The sequence below is a fragment of the Bos grunniens genome, chromosome 23 (assembly GCF_055505025.1).
Source record: "Bos grunniens cultivar Pamir isolate PY7600 chromosome 23, Bosgru_T2T1.0, whole genome shotgun sequence".
Taxonomy (NCBI): Eukaryota; Metazoa; Chordata; class Mammalia; order Artiodactyla; family Bovidae; genus Bos; species Bos grunniens.
This window is the reverse complement of record NC_141187.1, coordinates 6,469,739-6,493,912: the sequence shown is the minus strand read 5'-3', so window position 1 is coordinate 6,493,912 and position 24,174 is coordinate 6,469,739. Positions and strand designations below refer to the sequence as shown.

The 24,174-nt window shown below is 36.4% G+C and overlaps 1 protein-coding gene across 1 annotated transcript in view; it reads left to right on the top strand.

Moving 5' to 3' along the window:
• Positions 1-23,787, top strand: part of HCRTR2 (hypocretin receptor 2) — a 40,467-nt gene extending 16,680 nt beyond the window's left edge. The window contains exons 5-9 of the mRNA XM_086369146.1: positions 5,550-5,613; positions 7,289-7,431; positions 16,974-17,194; positions 19,862-19,983; positions 23,387-23,787. Of these exons, the coding sequence (XP_086225272.1) occupies positions 5,550-5,613; positions 7,289-7,431; positions 16,974-17,194; positions 19,862-19,983; positions 23,387-23,616 (780 nt within the window). The 3' untranslated portion in view covers positions 23,617-23,787. The remainder of the gene's footprint in view (positions 1-5,549; positions 5,614-7,288; positions 7,432-16,973; positions 17,195-19,861; positions 19,984-23,386) is intronic.
• The last annotated feature ends 387 nt before the right edge of the window (positions 23,788-24,174 follow it).

Below are 24,174 nucleotides of genomic sequence, written 5' to 3'. Positions count from 1 at the left end.
TTCTCCAACACCACAGTTCAAAAGCATCAATTCACCAATGCTCAGCTTTCTTTATAGTCCAACTCTCACATTTGTACATGACTAATGGAAACACCATAGCTTTGACTAGACAGACCTTTGTTGGCAAAATAATGTCTCTGCTTTTTAAATGCTGTCTAGGTTGGTCATAACTTTTCTATCAAGGAATAAGTGTCTTTTAATTTCATGACTGCAATCACCATATGCAGTGATTTTGGACCCCCCAAAAACAAAGTCTGTCACTGTCTCCATTGTCTCCCCATCTATTCATCATGAAGTGATGGGACCAAATGCCATGATCTTAGTTTTCTGAATGTTGAGTTTAAGCCAACTTTTCACTCTCCTCTTTCACTTGCATCAAGAAGCTCTTTAGTTCTTCTTCGCTTTCTGCCATAATGGTGGTATGATCTGCATCAGTTCAGTTCAGTCGCTCAGTTGTATCTGAGGTGGTATAATCTGCATCTTTGAGGTTATTGATATTTCTCCTGGAAATCTTGATTCCAGTTTGTGCTTCCTCCATCCCAACATTTCTCATAATGTACTCTGCATATAAATTAAATAAGCAGGGTGACAATATACAGCCTTGACGTACTCTTTTCCCGATTTGGAACCAGTCATTTGTTCCATGTCCAATTCTAACTGTTGCTTCCTGACCTACATGCAGATTTCTCAAGAGGCAGGTCAGGTGGTCTGGTATTCCCATCTCTTGAAGAATTTTCCACCGTTTGTTGTGATCCACACAGTCAAAAGCTTTGGCATAGTTAATAAAGCAAAAATAGATGTTTTTCTAGAACTCTCTTGATTTTCCAATGATCCAGTGGATGTTGGTAATTTGATCTCTTGTTCCTCTGCATTTTCTAAATACAGCTTGAACATCTAGAAGTTCACAGTTCACATACTGTTGAAGCCTGGCTTGGAGAATTTTGAACATTACTTTACTAGCATGTGAGATGAGTGCAATTGTGCAGTAGTTTGAACATTCTGTGGCATTGTCCTTCTTTGGAATTGAAAGCAGTCCTGTGGCCACTGCTGAGTTTTCCAAATTTGTTGGCTTGTTGAATGCAGCACTTTAACAGCATCATCTTTTAGGATTTAGCTCAACTGGGATTCCATCACCACCACTAGCTTTGTTCATAGTGATGCTTCCAAAGGCCCAGTTGACTTCACATTCCTAGGTGTCTGGCTCTAGGTGATTGATCATACCATCATGATTATCTGGGTTGTGAAGATCTTTTTTATATATTTCTTCTGTGTATTCTTGTCACCTCTTCTTAATATCCTCTTCTTCTGTTAGGTCCATAGCATTCTGTCCTTTACTGTGCCCATCTTTGCATGAAGTGTTCCCTTGGTATCTCTACTTTTCTTGATGAGATCTCGTCTTTCCCATTCTGTTACATTCCTCTATTTCTTTGCACTGATCACTGAGAAAAGCTTTCTTTTCTCCTGTTGCTCTTCTTTGGAGCTCTGCATTCAAATGGGTATATCTTTCCTTTTCTCTTTTGCTTCTCTTCTTTCACAGCTATTTGTAAGGCCTCCTCAGACAGCCATTTTGCTTTTCTTTTTCTTGGGAATGGTCTTGATCCTTGTCTCCTGTACAATGTCACAAACCTGCATCCATAGTTCTTCAGGAACTCTATCAGATCTAATCCCTTGAATCTATTTCTCACTTCTACTGTATAATCGTAAAGGATTTGATTTAGGTCATACCTGAATGGTCTAGTGTTTTCCCTTACTTTCTTCAATTTAAGTCTGAATTTGGCAATAAGGAGTTCATGATCTGAGCTATAGTCAGCTCCCAGACTTGTTTTTGCTGACTGTATAAAGCTTCTCCATCTTTACCTGCAAATAATATAATCAACCTGATTTATGTATTGATCATCTGGTGATGTCCATAATTAGAGTCTTCTTTTATATTGTTAGAAGAGGGTGTTTGCTATGACCAATGTATTCTTTTTGCAAAACTCTGTTAGCCTTAGCCCTGCTTCATTCTGTACTCCAACTCCAAATTTGCCTGTTACTCCAGATGTTTCCAGAGAAGGCAATGGTAACCCACTCCAGTACTCTTGCCTGGAAAAGTCCATGGATGAAAGAGCCTGGTAGGCTGCAGTCCATGGAGTCGCTAAGAGTCAGACACAACCGAACATCTTCACTTTCACTTTTCACTTTCATGCATTGGAGAAGGAAATGGCAACCCACTCCAGTGTTCTTGCCTGGAGAATCCCAGGGATGGGCTAGCCTGGTGGGCTGCCATCTATGGGGTTGCACAGAGTCAGACACGACTGAAGCGACTTAGGAGCAGCAGCAGCCAGATGTTTCTTGACTTCCTACTTCTGCATTCCACTCCCCTATAATGAAAAGGACATCTTTTTGGGGTGTTAGTTCTAGAATGTCTTGTTGGTCTTCAAAGAACCGTTCAACTTCAACTTTTTCAGGATTACCTGTCAGGGCATAGACTTGATATTGAGTGGTTTGCCTTGGAAACGAACAGAGATCATTCTGTCTTTTTTAAGAGTGCATCCAAGTACTGCATTTCAGACTCTTTTGTTGACTATGATGGCTACTCCATTTCTTCTAAGGGATTATTGCCCACAGTAGTAGATATAATGGTGATACGAGTTAAATTCACCCATTCCAGTCCATTTTAGTTCTCTAATTCCTAAAATACCAACGTTCACACTTGCCATCTCCTGTTTGACCACTTCCAATTTGCCTTGATTCATGGACCTAACATTCCAGGTTCCTATCCAATATTGCTCTTCATAGCATCAGACTTTCATAGCATCAGCATATCACCAGTCACATCCACAACTGGGTGTTGTTTTTGCTTTGGCTCCATCTCTTTATTCTTTCTGGTGTTGTTTCTCCACTGATCTACCGTAGCATATTGGACACCTACCGACCTGAGGAGTTCGTCTTTCAGTGTCCTACCTTTATGCCTTTTCATGCTGTTCATGGGATTCTCAAGGCAGGAATACTGAAGTGGTTTGCCATTCCCTTCTTTTTTTTCTGCCATTCCCTTCTTGAGTGGACCACATTTTGTCAGAACTATCCACCATGACCCATCCATCTTGAGTGGAACCTCACAACAGGTCTCATAGTTTCATTGAGTTAGGCTGGGCTGTGGTCCATGTGATTAGATTGGTTAGTTTTCTGTGTGATTGTGGTTTTCATTCTCTCTGCCCTCTGATGGAGAAGGATAAGAGACTTATGGAAACTTCTGATGGGAGAGACTGACAGGGAGAAACTGGGTCTTGCTCTGATGGGTTGGGCCATACTCAGTAAATCTTTAATCCAACTTTCTGTTGATGGGTGGATCTGTGTTCCCTCCCTGTTATTTACCTGTTATTTTCCTTATCTTATCCCAAGTTAAATCAGTGATCTAATTCTAAAAGTATACAGAGATGTCATAATTGTCCTACAACCAATATTACAGTGTAGAAAGAGTGTAAACCATGTAGATTCATATCTACCAAGTCACTTTTGGAAAAGTCTTGCAAATACTGTCTCCCTCATGGTACAAAATGCCTGAGAACTCTGTCTTGCTGAAAATAAGACCACAAATGTGTAATATTTTATGGATATATCATTAATGCAACTCATTACGTTCTTCATTACCTATAGTTTGTTCATAAAAGACCAAAAGCCATTAAGTTGTTGGCACCAAAATAAAATGTGTTAATATTTATTTTAATTATTTTTAAAAGATCTTTGTATATGTTCATTGTTTGCTTCAGTCACATTAATTTATACTTCTGAAATTTTTAAATTATCTAAAAATTGTAACCATACTTTCTTGATTTCTTGGTTTGTAAATACTTCCACAGGATAAATCCTAATGGAATAAAGTAACTTTCTTTCTGCACTCAATCCAAGATATGTTTTTACCAGTCATTAGTCCAACTTTTAATAAACAGTATTTTGGATACTGGGGATTTATAACCTTCCTCCTCTTGGATTGTCCTGTCAAATTATTTTTTGGTGGTTTCAAAAATAATAATAATAATGGATATATTCTTTACATCATGGCATTTGGCCTATTGTCAGATTGGGAAAGTATATAAATATGTGTGTTTATTAATAGGAACATTTATTGAAGACATTTATTAGGGAAAAGATAATAAAATATATGAAAGATTAAGGTGCACTTTAATGGATACATGAACTTTGAAAAGACTGTCCAAATTGAAAATTTGGAAAATTATATTATTTTTTCCATTGAATTCTTGATAGGTATAACATGAAGGAGAAAATGTCATTTTTAGATAATTATATTAACATGTTCACTTAATAATGGACCTCAACTCATTTAAGTTTTGTCTGTCCAATACATTATGTTATTATTTAATCTGATTTTTTAGGTTTATTTTTTAATTGAAGGCTAATGGCTTTACAGAATTTTGTTGTTTTCTGTGAAACATCAACATGAATCAGTCATAGGTGTACATATGTCCCCTCCCTCTTGAACCTCCCTCCCATCTCCCTCCCCATCCCACCCCTCTAGGTTGATACAGACCCTCTGTTTGAGTTCCCTGAGACATACAGCAAATTCCCATTTGATATCTATTTTACATATGGTAATTTAAGTTTCCATGTTTCTCTCTCTATACATCAAAACTAAAGAAAGATCTACATTCGCTCCTTACTTGTTGATTTGGTATATATACAAGAATTTATATGCAGATTATGCCTGTTTATCGGTTGAGTAGAGACAACAATTTTTAATAGCTTTTAATCTTTTTCTAATTTAGGGAATGCTTAAGTGAATACATTTTATGTAGCTCCTTTCTAGACATATTAATGTCTTAAAATATATAAAAGATATTTCTCATCAAGTGCAGAGAAAAATCAAAGATAGTTTTAACATATAATTTAAACTTTCAGTGGTATTTCTGGATTTTCAATTAGCTTAGACTCTGAGGATGAAATGAGGAATTTAAGATGATTATGTTTCACCAATTATCTAAAATAATCTCTTGAGTAAAACAATCTATCCTAGCCTGCAAATATAATTTTTGCTTTATCAACTTTTGTCTGTGTTGGCGTTCATTATCATAATATGCCTTTACCAGTCAATTACATCTTTTTCCAGCTATTTATAAATATCCCACTTGCAGAATGAGCTTTGTTTCCCATCTGTTTAAAACTGCAAACTGTTATCATAGTGTTGATATCCATCTATGCATTTAAAAAACAAATGACCTACGAAATCTACCTGGCTCCACTCACTCAGTTTAGTTTGGGGCAGACATCAGGGATTCATGGGTATGTATGCTTCAAAGGTACATTTTTATGCAGAAAGAGTATGTGACACTTTCTTCAAAACAAATAAAAGTTCAAAGCCGCTCAGGTGCCTGGGAAGTGCCGAGGTAACTCTCCAGTTCCTTTTATTTTTTTTTTTCTCCAGTTCCTTTTAAATTGGCTCCCCTATTGCTGCATGGACTGTGGAGCTTCAAAGGAAAAGGATGTCTGTTATTCCTCCCTTCAGGCTGCTCAGATTCTATCACTTTTTATGTAACTGGCCTGTTTTACAGGACAAACTTGAAAGGAAGTTAGAAGCTGATGAGCTCAGCGTGAGCCACCTGGGCCCCCGAGGAAGTAAAAAATGACACCTCAAGTTGATCTCTTAGAGCTCCTGGCGCCCCACGCACCTTGCCATCCTCTCTAAAGATAGCAGTGGAGAAAAATATCTGTCTGAGAAAGAAGGCAGTTCACGATACTGGATGCTTGGGGCTAGTGCACTGGGACGACCCAGAGGGAGGGTATGGGGAGGGAGGAGGGAGGAGGGTTCAGGATGGGGAACACATTTATACCTGTGGCGGATTCATTTTGATATTTGGCAGAACTAATACAATTATGTAAAGTTTAAAAATAAAATAAAATTTTAAAAAAAATGCAAAAAAAAAAATTAAAAAAAAAACTAAAAATAAGACTATTAAGTTCTAGAAGACAAGACTATGAAATCAATATTATGGAGGATATTTAACTCATTGATACGTTTAAAATATATTCAGTAAGAAGTCAATGAATTGTCAACCTTTGTTATCAGCGATTATGGTCATCAGCATAATTATTTTTGGCTAAACCTGAGGATAAATTGCTGTTATCACATTTGATCACATAACTGAGTCTTCATGCTTCAAAATACTCTCTGAAGTAATGGAACAAATGTAATCTATAAAAATGATAGCATTGTCCTTCCGTAATAGAATAGAACCAATCCCATTGTCAGTATCAAGCTCAAAATAAGTTATGTAATTTTTAGAATTAAAAAAAATCTATTTTGCTAGCATTTAGTTAGAATTGTATCTAGTTAGTGGCACTTAATATCCATGGTATCCATCTAGTATATATCATTTCTTGTTTTGCATTAAGTAAAAGTAGCTGGATCACTGTGACATATTCAAATACTAGTATAAGAGAAATATCCTTTAAAGTATTTTAAAAGTCAGCCATGGATATATTTTAGAAAATCTAAAAATTAATATTAAGCCACAGTGCCACTCGATTGGTTCCTTAATAAATGCCTTAATCTGTGATACATATCACCTGTATACATAGAATTAATGATAAATAAGAAACTACTACAATCCTAGATGTGCTTATGCCTTATTGATAAGAAAATACCCATATTGGTTTGAAATCTAACTTTAAAGAATCCTAAAAATTTCATTGTTATTAAAAGTACATGCATTAACACACAAACACGACGTACTTAAATAAGCATTTTGTATATGTTCTAGGAAGTCAACAAAAATAATTGTTATCAAATTTTTGCTGTTTTATTTTTTAAAAAAACATTCCAAATTTGTATTTGCAGATACAACTGGGAATAATTTGCCAATTTTTAAGAAAGAAATTAAGAGGAATCAACTTAATTTACAGTCTCTTGCAATTTTAACAAAAGCTTTAGCAATTAAAATTTGAATAATGTCCCTTCTTGTAAATCCAAATATAGGACAATCCAAATTTTTTTATTAATAGCCCGATGTAATCAAGAGAAAAAAAACAGGTTTTTAATAAATGAACACTTGGCTTTGGATAGACTGTGTAGCACAAATTAAAATAATGTTTAATTGCCTCTTCTCTCTGAGTAGATTAAATGATAGTACGACTTTGCATTTAGTACTTAAATGTAAGTAGCTGTTATTTTTAATCACTTTTCCCTTTGTGTATATATTACAACAGTAAAATCATACAGAAGGTAACATGTATTTTAAAAGCAAAGCATTGACAAATGTACCTTTAAAAAATCTATGTATTATAACATAAGACTGTATTATTTTGACTTTCATTCCAGGTGAAATTTACCCCAAGATGTATCACATCTGTTTCTTCCTGGTGACATACATGGCACCACTGTGTCTTATGGTGTTGGCCTATCTACAAATATTTCGTAAACTCTGGTGCAGACAAGTAAGTAATTTCAAATACTTTTCTTGTGTTTTCTTTACAATGTCCTTGAAAACAAAATTTGAGTGAATTGAACCAATATAATGTGTTTAGCAAAGGATTGTGTGATCTTCTAATAACGTTTTCCACTAAATAATGAAGACCTAGTCATGAAAATGGGCTTGCCTGGTGGCTCAGATAGTAAAGCATCTGCCTGCAATGCAGGAGACCCAGGTTCAATCCCGGGTTGAGAAGATTCCTCTGGAGAAGGTGATGACTACCCATTCAATATTCTTGCCTGGTCTAGGCATTTTTAAGAGTGATATTTAGGAAATGTTATTTTATGAACTGCCTTAATGGCTAAATTTTAAACCTCTGTGATTAGCTGACTTGATTTTTGTCTAGGACTAACATTTTACATTTTACTTTTTATGAGAAATAAATAAAAATTCCTTTAAAATTTCCTGAGACTGAAAGCAAATATTTATATAATGCATTTTTATTATGTGGGTAAATCTCCAACTTCACAGATTTTATTTTGTTTAGAAGAACCAGGCAGGATTGAGAACTTTAGAAAATTTTTATAGTGCTGATTTGAGAGTACTGAAATTTGTTATATAATTTTGCTCTGTATTCATTCATTTGGTTATTCATTCATCAAATGGTTTCATTTCTTTCACTTGCATGTCTGATAAAAGTTCAAGTCTGTGGCACTGATGAATTCATAGTCTAGAAGAAGGAAACAGTCAGTTGCAGGATAAAAATCACCTTAATAAGTATAAGCCACAAAAGATCAGAGGAAAGCTTAGTGGAGGTGGATCTAATTCAGACCAGGTAACATTCAAGCTGAATTTTGATGAGTTGAAAGAAATCAAGGAACATGTAGTGTTTCATAAAGGGACAGGCAAAGGATATAACTCAGCTTCTTATACTTGCAAATTGTTTCTTAAAATGCCACATTTCTCAGAAATGTATCTGTCTCCTTTTCTAAATTTTGAGTTTGTGGAAAGCCATGTTCTTAGTCTGTTTGCTCTGACATATTTTATCCAACTGAAAGAATTTACTGGGCCACTTCCCTCATTAAAAGGATTTCATAAAACCTTATTTGGGGGTGAATATGAGTCTTAATTTGGATCTGCTTCATCCTTTATTATTCAAAGCAATTTTCACGATCATCTTTTATCCTTTCATAGGAGCAACAGCTGCATTTTTCAACCCTGTATGTCTCCGAATGTTTTCTTCTAATTTTTTAAGTCAACTCTTTTATGATCTTATAAATGCATTCTGCTCCCCAATCTTTGCAATTAAAGTAACAAATGTGTATCACTATAAGCCATGAATGGTGATTTTCCAGATCCTAGAGATCGTTTCCTCAACACTCTCCACCTGGCCATGAAGTCAGCTGCAAATATTTTAGTGCCTTTTCCTTTTGTACCCCACTTTCTGGTAAGTGTTTTCAAACTGTTCCGTTTTTGCTCAGTTACTCTGCTGTGAAAAAGCCCAGGGTATGTGGTTTGCAATAGCTTATCTCCTTCATGTCCTATATCAGTGGTGAGGATGACTGTGACTGTGCTCCCCTGGTCTTCTCGGTTCAGAACTTCATCCAAAGGAACAGCATGCCCCTGGGTGTGCCGTTTTGGGATCCAGGGAAAGGGCAAGAGAGCTGGAGGAAACATGCAAATTCTTTGAAAATGTTTGCTTTGAACTGGCATATGCTAAGTCTCACTTTTCATTGGCTCAGACAAGTCACATGGTTAAGCTTGAACAAATGGAGATCTCCTTACAAGCTGTGCAAGTGAATGACCAGAGCTGATATAATACAGAAATTAAAAATTCAGACTGAAGGTCCAGACTGCATCAGTTTAAATCCTAACCCTTCAGTTTAGCACATGCATGACTTCTGTCAATTACTTAAATTTCTGTGCCAAGCGGGATGCATAGCATCCAGCCCACAGAGTCAATACACTTAGATGGATCAATTCAAGTGCCTCAAGCATGGAAAGTGCTATTAAATAAAATATCTTCATGGTACACGCTGTTATTTGGCCTTTCAACTCACTCTGCTTATATTTCTAAAATAACAAGCATGTTTTGAATTGATGTTTGTGACTGCTTTCTTAGGTAGACCTTTCATAGCACTTTTAAGTAACATGATAATGATTTTTTGTCTGTCTGTTCTAATCTACTAAGACAGAGAGTGCACAGACTAGTCTTCATCTTGTAGCCCTACAACCAGAACCTGCTTAGCACATTCCAGTTGCTCAATAAATACAAGAAAAAAGTTAGTGGAAGAATGAGAGAAAGTGCTGGGAGAGTTTTGATAGATGAGCAAAGAAGGGAATCCATTGTTCAGTCACTGAGAACAAAGTTCACAGAACAATTAGAAAACACATTGGTGAGCATGTAGGCATTAAAATATTGTAGATTTAGGCTGACATTTTAACGAGAAATATTCCCAGTGTTAAGTGCATCCCTACTTTCGTATTTTTACTCGTTAGCATGCATTAAAAATAATAGATGCTTATGTTTGTTTATTTATTTACAGAATGACACAACTTCCAAATTTCTTGTATGTACATGAATCTGTTTTGCTCATCATCTTCCCAACACTTAACATGTTAGCTTACACAAAAATGTATGCAAAAAGTACTTATTAAATAATTATGTAACTGCCAAATCCCAACCAGTTTACATCTTCATTCTAGTTCTCCATTTCTCAAACTCTAAAGTAAGTTCAAAATTATATTGCAGATTTAGAAAAAGTCCATTTTTTTTAATGAATTGTCCTGTTTAGTACAAGACACGTGATCCAGAAGATTTGCAATAAAGTGTTTGGGCTGTGAAACTAAAAACATTTACAAACAGATTGCAGTGGAAAACAACGAGTTCATCTGAGCTCACATTAGCAATGATGATAAAGTAAATTAACCTCAAGTGGTGATTATGTAGAATTCTTCTTGAGCAACTCTCAAATTTCAACTGTGAGTGTCTATAAACAGAATTCCAAGGCATTATGTGTGCCATAGGCTACATCAAATGAGCCATCAAACAGAGGCCCTGTCCTATTTGCTCAAAATTATAGAGATATATGGAATCTGTTACATTCTTTGAAATTTCTAAATGTTAGTTTATTAGGGAACAAAGTGTTTGTCCTTGTCTGACTTTCTCAAGGATTTTAAACCTCATTAAAAGAACTATCCAATGCTTTGCTCTAAACAAGTTTTAAATATTCTTTTTGACAATGTGACTCAGAGAATTCAGTCAGTTTAGAAATTCTACAGACTCTAGAACTCCTCTTTGTAAGACTCACTAAATCTTTACTCTTGTGCATCTGACAACATTTTTTCAGTTCTAGCTCTTATATAATTCAACACTTCAGTCTTATGTGAACTCATGCCAATTCATCCCACACATATTTACTGACAACCTACCATGTATCTGGGACTGCGTGAGCAACTAGGGATGAACTGTCCTAATACTTGAGTCTGGAACTGAATTTCCATGGGCCTTCCCTCATGGCTGAGTGGGTGAAGAATCTGGGAGACACAGTAGATGTGAGTTTGATCTATGGATTGGGAAAAAGCCCTGGAAAAGGGAATGGCAATCCACTCCAGTATATTTGCCTGGGAAATCCCATGGAGACAGGAACCTGGCTGGCTCCTCCATGGGTTCGGAAAGAGTCAGATATGACTAAGCAGCTAGCTCAAGGATTAAATTTTTGAAAGAATTACTCATTCCAATTCTTATCACATTCTCTTCTGCTACCTTTTATTCTTCAACATTCTTCAAAAAGAACTTAAAATAATTAATATTAGATGCTAATCAGTCAGTCTAGTATGAGGAAATAAATAGCAAATGGTAATTACAGAGGCAGAATCAAATGCCAGTAACTTAAGTTCACATAGAGATAAAAATAATTATGTATGTAAATATAGAAGAGAGTATAAATGTATTTTTGTTTGAAATTATTTTCTTCTCCTATTGGGCTTGAGATAACATTGTAAAGCAATAATTATAAAACTGTGAATCTTTAGCTTATCATGTATGAAGATGTAATTCAAATGAAGGAGGGAATGAAGCTATATTGGAACAAAGTTTTTGTATACTATTGAAATTAACTTGACTTTAATCCAAACAGATTGTTTAAGTTGTCAATTGTAGTCTTCAGGGCAACCACTAAAAAATAACTCAAAAAGAATACAGTGCAAGAAGCAACAGAATAAAAATTGTACTAGAAAATATCTGTTTAACAGAAGATCAAGAAGTAATAGAGGAATAGAGGAACAAAATAGACACTAATATATATATATATATATGTATATAATATATATATTTCCATACATGTGTATGGAAAATGGAAACAAAAAGCAAAAGTATAGATTAAATTATACCTTCTCAATAGTTACATTAAATGTAAATGAATGAAGTTGTTTAGAGATTGGCAGAACAGATAAACAAACAAGACGACCCAACTGTATGCTGTCTACAAAAGATGCCAATAGATTAAAAGTAAAATAATGAGTAAAGAGGTACTACACAAACAGTATAGTACCAGGTGGTACTAGTGGTAAAAAACCTGCCTGCCAATGCAGGAGACATGAGGGACGTGGGTTAGATCCCTGGATGGGGAAGATTCCCTGGAGGAGGATGACCCATCCCAGTGTTCTTGCCTGAAGAATCCCAGCCTGGTGGGCTACAGTCCATGGGGTCACAAGAGTCAGACATAACTGGGGCGATGTAGCATGCATGCAAACAGTAACCAAAGGAAAGCTGAAGTAGCTGCACTAATATTAGACAAAAGAAGCTTAATAAAAAGTGTTACTACAAATAAAGAAGGATATTTCACAATGATAAATCACTCAATTAAGAAATTCTAAACCTATATGCATTTAACAACTGAAGCCCACAGTACATGAAGCAAGAGCTAACAGAATTACAGACATAAATAGACAATTCAATAATAATAAAAGAAAATGTCAACACTCATATTTCAGTCATGGATAGAAAAACTGGGCAGAAAATTAATAATGACATAGAAGACTTGAACAAAACTGTCAGTCAACTAGACCTAATATATCTACAGGATATTCTTCAAAAGTATAGAACACACATTCAAGTGCACACTGAATAGTCTCCAGGCTAGATCATATGATAGGCTATAAAGCAAGCTTCAACATATTTTATGTGATTCAGATAGTAAAAAAGTACATTATCCTATTTCAGTGAGACAAAGAAAGTGGTTATGATCCTGACCATAAGAACTTAGCATGTGCATTTAAATACTAAAAAAGAAGAGCCAAGGTAAAAAAAAAAAAATAATAAGCTGTCATAAGGGAGTCATAAAGTTAAGATTGCTATTATTTTGAATAGATTTATTGCATTAAATTTATAGATCAACTGGGAGAAATTGACATATTAACAATATTAAATCTTCTGATCTGTGAACATGGTACATCTCTTCATTTATTTAGGTCTTCTTTAATAGCTCTTAGAAATTTTCATAATTTTATCTATACATGTTTTGTCCACATTTTGCTAAAGGTACTTCTAGAATACATGTTTTGCTATTGAAATTTGTGTTATTTTTCATTTAAACTTCAAATCATTTATCACTAGTATATAGAAATATAGTGAATTTTGTTTACTGATTTAGGGTCCTGCGTATTGCTAAATTTATGATTTTAGTTCTAGTGGCATTCTTATAAATCCTTTAAGACGTTCTTTGTAAGCAATGATGTGTTCTCAATAGAATCAATTTATATACCTTTTATCTATCTAGATTGTCTTCTTCTACTGGCTAGGATCTCCAGTACAATGTTGAGTAGATGTGTGAGAGAAACCTTTGCTGGCTTGTTCCCAGTCTTGGAGGAAAATGTTCATCTTGAGCACTGAGTTGGATGATAGCCCAAAAACCTTTCATAGATGCCCTTTGTCAAGTTGAGAAAGATTTTATTACTAGTTTACATTGAAGTTGTTGAATTTTTCAAATGTTTTTCCTTTCTTTAATGAGATGTTCATTGTTTTTTCTACAAAATATGATAAATTACATTGATTATTTTTTTCATGTTAAACCCATACTGTATTACCAGAATAAATTTGATTGCTTTATTGAGTCAAATCTATTATATTTTTGTATATTGTTTGATTTGGTTTAACAATATATATTTTGGGGAATTTTTCCTCTCTCTTCATGTGAATTATTTGGTCAATGGTTTTCCTTTGTTCTCATAGTATTGATTATCAGAGTAACTAGCATCTTTAAAATTCATTAAAATATTATCTTTTCTTTGAATTTCAGAAAGAGTCTAAATAAGATAGAAATTATTCTTTATGCTTTGATTGAATATTACATCAGTGAGGCTATCTGAGCCTGGAGTTTTTGTTTGTTGGTTTGCTTTGTTGTAACAGGGTTTGTAAAAACAAACAGGTGTCAGTTTAATTACCTTTTCTTTCATTGTATTTATTCATTTCATATAAGTTCAGTGTTTGTTCACAATATTCTTTTATGCCCGTTTTCATGTTTTCAGCGTGTTTGCTTCTCCTGGCCACAAACACTTCCTTAGGGCAGGCTTCAAGGGCCATCATGTACATGATACTTTCATTTCCTAACTGTGTTAATACCTGTTCTGGGATGTATTTTCACATCAAGGGTGATTATAAAGTTTAACTGTAATAGTAGAATAAAAGCAGTGTGCGTGTGGGTTTGGGTGTGTGTGCTCTGTGTGTACTGCGTGTGCATGTGTGTATAACGTTATGCATTGTGTTTGTATAGTATGTGTGTGTGCTTCCCACAGTCAGCAATTGTTTAGCTCTTGCTGAAATGGCAAGGAAAAGACCGTCCCCTGCGGACAAATGGCCTGAGTCTCTCAAAAGCCCTTTTGTATGACTATTATTGCTTTTATGTAACTAAAAATTAAAGTGTGTGTTCAGTCATGTCTGACTCTGCAGCCCCATGGACTGTGGTGCACCAGGCTCCTCTGTCCATGGGTTGGGTTGCCATTTCCTTCTCTAGGGGATCTTCCTGACCCAGGGATCAAATCTCCATCAACTGCATCAGAGGCATATTCTTATACTACTGAGCCACCTGGAAAGCCCCTTTATATAACTAAGCATGTACTTTAAAAATTGTTAACTTTCATATCAGATTGTGTTGAAGTTTGTAGACGGAAATAGTACATCACAATGGGAAAAGATGAACTTTCCAATAAGACACCTCTGTGTGCATATTCTCGCTTGTCACTTATTAAAGATATAGACTGGATATTTTATTTAATCTTTCTCAAAACTGCTTGATAATCTGTAAAATGGGTTTACAATAGCTATTTTTTTTAAAGAAAGCATTAGTAATAACTCAAGATTTTGCATCATTCCTGGTGCTCAGCTAACATCAACAATTTCTATTGATACTGTACTGACTTTCTCTCGACATAGATAAATTATCAGTGGGCACTACTGTATGTCTTCTCACAATGTATGCAGGATTGGCATCTTCTATCTGTATTTATATTATCATCTAAGAGAGGACATAGTTACCACATTTTATGATTGCAGGAACCATAGTCATGCTCACTGTACCAGTTTCTCTTTATGGCAACTTTTTCTGATGTTTGCAGAAGTCATCAGATGCAAGATATTGATTCTTTTTCCCTCAGGGGAGCACTGAATAATAGATTGCTTCAGTTTAAATGCTCTTATAGATTGTTTAGGAAAGAGTTCAAGACAATTTAGCAGACATTAATAGGGTTACTCATGCTAGAGGTCTTCTGGGAATTTCCAACATCCATTGCAATTTCTCAATTATTTTTTAAAATGACTGCTTAAAAAAGACTCATGGAGGAGGAAGAATGCTCAGCCAATAGATAAGAAGATTGAGTGGGGCCACCTTGATGTGATAGGTCAGCCTACATGGCAGAACATAGAGAATCCAAAGATAAATCATTTGTCAAATGTTTTTCAATTTAAAGGCAGGTTTTCCTTATTTTCATTTACTCCTTTTTGAGAGGGAATAGTTATGTTCAAAAGAAACATCATATCAATTCATCTCTATGGAAATCAAAGTAAAATTCTGTTCTCAAATTAAAGATTATCTAACAGACCTGGATCTTGTGATGGATAAAGCAACAGAATCCATCCAACATGCATTGTGAGAGACCATAGGGACACGCCGGTCTGTTCTGGCTTTAGGTGCAGAGATAAAAGCAACAGCTGAATAATCTTAATAGAACTAGGATGTTCTTATGGTGTGCTTGTTGGCACATTTTCCCCTTAAAAAATTACACATACTGAATTTTATTGTTTTGCTCACTAAACCCTATCAATCTTAATGAGCTTATAATTAAGACAATATTATACTTGGAGGGACTCCCTGCTATTATCAAATAACTTTGAAAAGAAATGGAAAAGTACATGTTGCGTAACTGATGTTACAAATTCCAGCTATTGGAAATGATCATGGAAGGGATTTTCAAGGTTTTATGTGAATTTTAAAGTTGACTTCGAGAAATTTTATAAGAACAAATAATAAGCAACAGAGACTGTTTTGTTTTGTTTTTATTCCTTTTATTTAAAGGTTTACCTTAAACCCGAGAAGCAGAAACCCTAACAAAAGTCCCAACTCTCCATCTGCCAGCAGGTGGCAGTGCTGATGCATGGAAAGCCATGCAGGTTACTTTGAAATCACCTTGCTTAGTTAGGGGTTCAGTCTGTTTCAACTCCAGGTATCTGAGCTGAATCAGAATTCCTAATAGGTGCTCTGCTTCCCCAGTTTTCATTTCTCTCTCTTAAATCAAGAATTTTTTTCTCAAAGAGTAGTTATAAAGTCACAGAAAAATTGAGTGGAAGTTACAGAGTTTTCCTATCTCTGCCCTCCCTCCATCCCCATTTTCAACATCCTCCAGCAGCGTGATACATTTGTTAAAACTGATGCACCTGCATTGATCCATCATGGTCACAGTTTACCTTACGATTCACTTTTGAGGTACATTCTATGTGTTTAGATGGTATATTCAGACACAATGTATAATGTGTGAGGAAACGTATCCATCATGCAGAGTATATCCCCTGCCCTGAAATCCTCTGTGCTATGCTAATTCATTCATCTCCCCTTACCCCCGGCAACCACTAATCATTCTACTCTCCGTATGTTCACCTTTTTCAAGATATCATATATTTGGAACCCTACAACAGGTAACCTTCTTAGTGTGATTCCTTTCACTTAGTAGTATGCATCTAAGGTCCCTCTCTATTTTTTTCATGGCTTGATAACTCATTTCTTTTTAGTACTGAAAAATATTCCTTTGTGGGGACAACTTCTCTTTTTATAAAGAGATATGTTTTCCATTTGCAGCTCTCTTTAGCCCTTGACAAAATTATGATGTTGCAACTGTTTTGTTTCCACCCAGACTCCTACTTGGCGCTTGACGGTTTTACTCCAGAACACACTCCACTCAGCAAACCTCCCAGGCCACAGGTGTCTGGGATACTCTCCTTACTATGTCTTCCAATTACTTCTCCGAAGTGGAACTTTCCTAAATCAGATAGCAATAAAGGATCTGCACTCCTTTCAGATTCCTGGAACATCTTCGGTCGTCCAGAGAAAATGGAAGGCCCTGCAGCCTCTTTCGCAGCCTCGGGGGCCCGGACAGCAGACCAAATCCAGGATTAGCGCCGTGGCCGCTGAAATAAAGCAGATCCGAGCCAGACGGAAAACAGCCCGGATGTTGATGGTGGTGCTCTTGGTGTTTGCAATTTGCTATCTCCCAATTAGTATCCTCAATGTGCTAAAGAGGTAAAGCTACTTATTATTTGAAAATGAAGAGATCTGCCATTTCTCTTGGTTCTTAATTAAGGACTTTTTTTTTTTTTTTTTTAAGCCAGAGAAAAATTCTAAGCTGTCTGCCGAGATAGCTTGTCAGGCCAGATAACTCAAATGTGTTGTTGTTACCAGCAGGTAAGAACACACAGCTTTTTAGAGTGCTGGGACTTTAAATGCTCTTATCCATGCTAATTCTCTATTGAATGACAGACAGAAAACAGATGTTCCCCCTGACCTCTTCAAGTTAATTGCTGAATCTCAGATGCAGAAAAAATTCTGATGCAAAAAACTCATTTACAGCTTGGAGCTTTTTTTTGATCAGAACAAATGGGTTTTCCAACTTTGTTCTCAAAGACATAGGGAATGGTGACAGAATTTTATCTAAAGGACAAAAAGAGATAATCATTGTGTTAGCATTCTAATTATACTTAAAAGTGCATTTATGAGCACACACACATATACAAATGGAATCCCAGCATGTACCGTGTTTTGAATGCTTAAACAGAAAGAAAGAAAATCCATTTTTCTGAAGTCAGCAAATCAAGTTTAGGTGAATAGTGTTAATAACCAAAATCAACACAAAGCTTTTCAGTGAGAAAAGTTATGTTCCTGTAACCCTGCAGATACGCGTTTAAGTTAAAACAATTGGCCAACGTGATCAGCTGATACGGGGCAGTGGTACCCAGATATCTTCAACCATCTTGATTGGAAATTATCTTAATAGTTGCACAGAGGCTGGTCCCAAACAGACAAATGTATTCTAGTCTGATGCAAAATGATGTTTTTTGTTCCTAAGAACCTATAAACATACTGGATAGATTTTCTCTCTCTCTTTTTTTTTTGGTACTTTTATTTTAGTCTGTCTAAACTCAGTGAAAATTGGATGTACTGCTCTCTCAAAGACACACTTGGATTTCCTGCATCTCAGCCCTAGTTGAGGGCTGGTTCCAAACACCTACTTGTCCATAATATGCCTATTCTTCTGACTTACAGACCTTCCTTTCCAAGGAGAATAAATGGCTTTCTAAGGAGAAAGCCCATGTTAAATTTAAAATAGTTTCCGTTTTTAGAGTCTTCTGGTCTCTGTCACAAAATGAAAACTTCAAAATAACCTCTAAAGTTGTTTTTCTCTTTACCACACACATTTTCTTCTAATACTTGTCTCTGTTTGCCCTCTCATTTTATACTTTTGTTTTCTTTCTCTTACAAATAAAATCTTTAATTCTTTTCTTTAGCAGTCAGTTTGTCTGGCTAGTCAAAACCAACATCTTTAAAGCAAGTCTGGTTTGTATATTATTTCAAAGATATATTGTGATAGAGGGTCATAACATTAATTCCATTTACCCACATTGTCTCACTATATATTATATTTTTGTAAGACTAGAGTACTCCATAGAACATCACGTTATTCCGACAACGCGTTTCTATCATCTGCGCAAAATCCACATTCAATGACAAAACCTCTGTCAAGAAATGCATTATAATCTTCAGCCTACAAATTTATCAAGTAGTTACAAGTTGCCTGCTCTTGTCTAGTGAATAGAATTTGATAGCTGAGATATTTCAAAGTATAGAACAAATATTATTTTGTCAAATGATTAAATTCATTACATTCTATGATCAGAAAAATTAAGTAAATTTTGAGCTTCTACGGACAGATGTCAAGTCATAAAGCATAAGCGAGGTTAGACATGAAAGAGATGTGTAACTATGCATTTGTCACCATGTAGGAAGGTTGTATATGTGCATGAGTATATATAAGTAATTAAAATTTCTATTATTTAAAAAAAAAGAACACATCTTAAAAATGACCGTTAAGGATATAGTAATAAAATATTTGTCAGAGTTTAAAATAATGAATAAAAACATTAAAACTTAAAAATTTTAAGAAATTATCAGAATTTTGCCAACTGAAAACTAGTTCTCCTCTGCATATTAAAAAAAAAAAAAATCCCAGAAGCCCAATTTCAGCAAAGCATTAAGACTGAAGTTGAAGAAATGTAATACTCTGATCAACGCACAAATGAAAGTAGGAAGTAGTGCATACAGACAGCAATTTAGGAGTGCTGTATACACACATGTCTCTATTGAAAATAGATAACCAACAAGGACGCACTGTATAGCACAGGGAACTCTGCTCAATATTCTGTAATAACCTAGATGGGAAAGGAACTTCACAAAGAAGAAATGCATGTATATGTACAAGTGAATCACTGTAGTACTCTGGAAATGAGCACATTGTTAATCTTATACTCTCAATTTAACATAAGGATAAAATGAAATGGAATATTAACAAACACTACTCCACTGTGAACAGAAACAACATGAAAGATGGGAGAGCGATACATAGTCCACCTCCGTATTCTTACTGCACTCATCCTTTATAAGGGAGAAAGCCCCTTCTTCTCTGACCCGAGCTGGCTCTTGATTTATAACAGTACTAACTGTGCCCTGAGGTGCCCTTCAGGGGCTGAAGTTCTTCTGGCCCTGTGGTACCTAAGCCTGTAAGTGGTCCGTCCCGCAGGGCAGCACTGGAGCCAGGTGGCTGCGACCTAGGCCTTTGGTGACCCTTGACTTTGCTTATATAAAGGAACTTTCCAGAACCTCACTGACTTCCTGTTACTGTGTCTTTTCCTGCAGAGTGTTTGGGATGTTTACCCACACGGAAGACAGAGAGACTGTATATGCCTGGTTTACATTTGCACACTGGCTTGTATATGCCAACAGTGCTGCGAACCCAATTATTTATAATTTTCTCAGTGGTGAGTTTTCACCTGTTTCTTCTCTACAAACTACAGCCCAGGGCAAGGGATGGATGACCAGAAGGTGTGAACACTCTTGAACTGCAGGAAGGGCTTAGTTGCAATGTAATGAGGATTTTTTTTTTTTTGCTGATCTAACTGGTCTTTAGTTTTCCTTCCCTTATGAGAAGGAATACTTGTTACCTAACAAACAGAGAAAATTATCTAAGTAACTTTTTTCCATTAAGTTTAGAAGAAAAGTTGAAATAGCAAATTGTGAGAACTGGATAAGAATCTTGCTTGTCATATAGTAAACTTATGATTTGCCAAGATGTAAAATCATTTTATCTGAAAATAAAACAGCCTTGCTTATATCATTTCCTTTGCCAATATTTATAGCCTAATTGAGATGGAGTTGGAACCTTTGTATTTTTAGGTATTTCTCTGTATTTACATTTCTCTTGTGGGTAATTAATATCTCTTGGGCTTATCTCAAGATTTCTCACTGACCCCAAAAATTATATTCCTCCTAAACAACACTGAATTAAACAGACCACACGCACATAGATTCCACCCATCTCTGTTTATGGAATAAATATAATTATGAAAATCATTTAACTAAATACTTTTTAATGGTATGCTGCTGCTGCTGCTAAGTCGCTTCAGTCATGTCCGACTCTGTGCGATCCCGTAGGCGGCAGCCCACCAGGCTCTCCCGTCCCTGGGATTCTCCAGGCAAGAACACTGGAGTGGGTTGCCATTTCCTTCTCCAATGCATGAAAGTGAAAAGTGAAAGTGAAGTCGCTCAGTCGTGTCCGACTCTTAGCAACCCCATGGACTGCAGCCCACCAGGCTCCTCCATCCATGGGATTTTCCAGGCAAGAGTACTGGAGTGGGGTGCCATTGCCTTCTCCGTTTTAATGGTATAGCCACTTTTAAAAGTTGTATTTGTTTATTTATTTGGCCTCACCATGTGACATATGGGATCTTAGGGGCCTGACCAGGGATTGGACCCATGCTCCCTGCGTTGAGAGCCACCAGCAAAGTCCTCCTCAAAAGACAAATGAACAATCAATTAGGCTTTTTTAAATAACTTTTTTTTTTCAGTCATGGCGTGTACCCTCTATATGGCTGTCCAGATGGCACAGTGGTAAAGGATCCGCCTGCCGATGCAGGAGATGTGGGTTTGATCCTTGGGCCGGGGGATCCCCGGGAGAAGGAAACGGCAACCCCACTCCACTATTCTTGTCTGGGAAATTCCATGGACAGAGGGTCCATTGGGTCACAAAGAGTCAGACACACCACAGAGCAGCTGAGCACACGTGCACCTTCTGTATCTCTGCTTTATTTCATCTTTCAGCAAATCAGATGGTGTATATGTGAAGGGTGTTTTGCATTCATTTCACCCTTTTCAAGCCTTCCTCTGCTCACTCACCTCCAGTCTCCAAAATAAAGACTACATTCAGACTGGGATACCCAGAGCCCACTGCTCACGTGCTGTTTGAAAGGAGGAGGGGCGTGTAGAGCCAGGACTTAAAAAGAATCCCTGGGCTTAGGAGTGCCTAAAGCCCTGAGCTTGCGCTAAGGAGGGGAAATCTATTAGAGCATAAGAGAGAGAAGTGTCTGAAGTAGGAGCCAGTGAACCAGTCAAAGTGCCGTGATGGGGTTAAGAGTGATGCAAGAAGGTCACTGGGCCCTGATTGTAATCACTCAATAACCCAGGTAAGTTAATCGAAGTTCAGAGACAAGAAATGGTGATTTCCAGTGCTGTCATTTATACTTAGAGACTTGAAAGGTCACTGTTTCATGGTTATCCTTCTTCAGTGTGACATCAATAATTTAAAGATAAGGAAAAGCTTCTAGGGTTTTTTATTTTTCATTCAGTTTTTTTGTTCTGCCTTTCGCAGATTATAGGACTTCGCTGGTGGCTCAGACGGTAAAGCGTCTGTCTACAAAGCAGGAGACTTGGGTTCAATCCCTGGGTCGGGAAGATCTCCTGGAGAAGGAAATGGCAACCCACTCCAGTGTTCTTGCCTGGGAAATCTCCTGGACAGAGGAGCCTGGCAGGCTACAGTCCACGGGGTCTCAAAGAGTAGGACACTACTGAGCCACTTCACTTTCACTTTCTTTCACACAGATTACAAAAAGAAACTTTCTAGTTAGTTTAAGGTACTTTTTTAGATATTTTGCTGAACGGATTGTGTCAGTAGAACAATTTCTTCACAATACAATGCAGGGGTGATTTCTGCAAACCTTTGGCCACGTACAGCATAGGTTTCATCAGTTTTGAAATTATTAAATATCTCTGGGCACCCTTCTGCTGGTGCTCAAGTGTACTATAGTAATCTAGTGAAAAATAACCCACATTCACAAATATATGTAGTTTGCCTGTAAAAACATTAAACAAACTTCAAACATTGAGCATGTAAAACAGTCTCACTATTTTATGGAAACGTTTCATCATTTCAACAATGTACTAAGCATTATTTAATTATTATGACTAATATTCCATTAAATATATGTATATTTGCAGCAACATGAATGGACCTAGAAATTATCATACTAAGATGGAGAAAGACAAATATCATAATGTCAATTACATGTGGAATCTTAAAACATATATACAAATGAATATATTTACATAACAGTGATAGACCCACAGACATAGAAAACAAAGTTATGGTTATCAAAGGGAAAAGTGAGGGGAAGTGGGAGGGATAAATTAGGAGTTTGAGATTAAAATACACACACTACTATTTATAAATATATATATATATGTATGTGTGTCTGTGTGTGTATATATATATATATATATACATATAAATACAAGGTCTTCCATATATAAATACAAGGTCTTCCCTGTGGCTCAGACAGTAAAGAATCTGCCTACATTGCAGGAGATCCAGTCTCAATCCCTGGATTTGGAAGATCCCCTGGAGAAGGGCAAGGTTACCCACTCCAGTATTCTTGCCTGGAGAATTACATGGACAGAGGAGCCTGGTGGGCTACAGTCCACGGGATCGCAAGGAGTCAGACATGACTGGGCGACTAACACTTTCACTTTCAAATAGAAAAATATATGAACAACAAGGACCTACTGTATAGCACAGGGAACTATACTCAATTATTTTCTAACAACATAAAAGGGAATCTGAAAAATTATAACTGAATGACTGTGCTGTACACCTAGGACTAACATGATATTGTAAATCAAAGATACTTCAATTTAAAAATAAATGATTTTTTAACAAAGATTGCACAAAGCTTCCGAAAAAGAAATTTCCTTTTTCTATCTTTTTATCAAATGTTGCACCCGCATGTAGATTTCGCTCCAGGAAGTCACTCATTTGTACCCTACTGGAGATTGGTTAAAAGATACTGACTGCAAAATTCTTTTCTCCTTTCATTCTCCCTGGTCATCCAGGAAAGTTTCGAGAGGAATTTAAAGCCGCATTTTCTTGCTGTTGCCTTGGGGTTCATCACCGCCAGGAGGACCGGCTGGCCAGGGGACGGACGAGCACGGAGAGCCGCAAGTCCCTGACCACGCAGATCAGCAACTTTGATAACGTGTCGAAACTGTCTGAGCAGGTGGTTCTCACGAGTATCAGCACCCTCCCAGCGGCCAACGGCGCCGGGCCCCTCCAGAACTGGTAGGAGGCTGACGCCTAGGAGAAGGATGTCTGAGGACCACTCTTCTTTTTTTAAACCTCTGTACACAGAAACTTTGTTATGCTGCTGATCTGAAGCGAGAACTACTGTGTGGACCGCTCCCCCCTTTTCTTTTTTTAAGGGAAAATGATCTCTTGCTCTTTGGAAATAAAGTCAGTTTAAAATCATTTCTCAACTTTTGATTGAAATATGTTAGAAGTCGAAGCTTTCACTGGATTTATTTTCAGGCTGTTTCACTTTTAACTTCACGTACCAGGATTAGTGTCAATTAAAATGTGAAAATTTCCAATGCTAATTGTTATTTGAATCTACCTTCAAATTGGTGGGTAAAACTTTCCCAAACTTATCTTTTGATTTTCTTTTGGTTGCTAAAAGAAGTAGCAGTTACTAGCTCTGGATTAACAAGAGATATGTTAGTTGACTTTATAGCTTTAAAAAATTACTAAAGAGACGTGTCATTATGATGTGATATCTGAGAGTATATTTATATACAAAATAGCATATTATATTAGATAACTCAAAATATATATTTCAACACTAAAT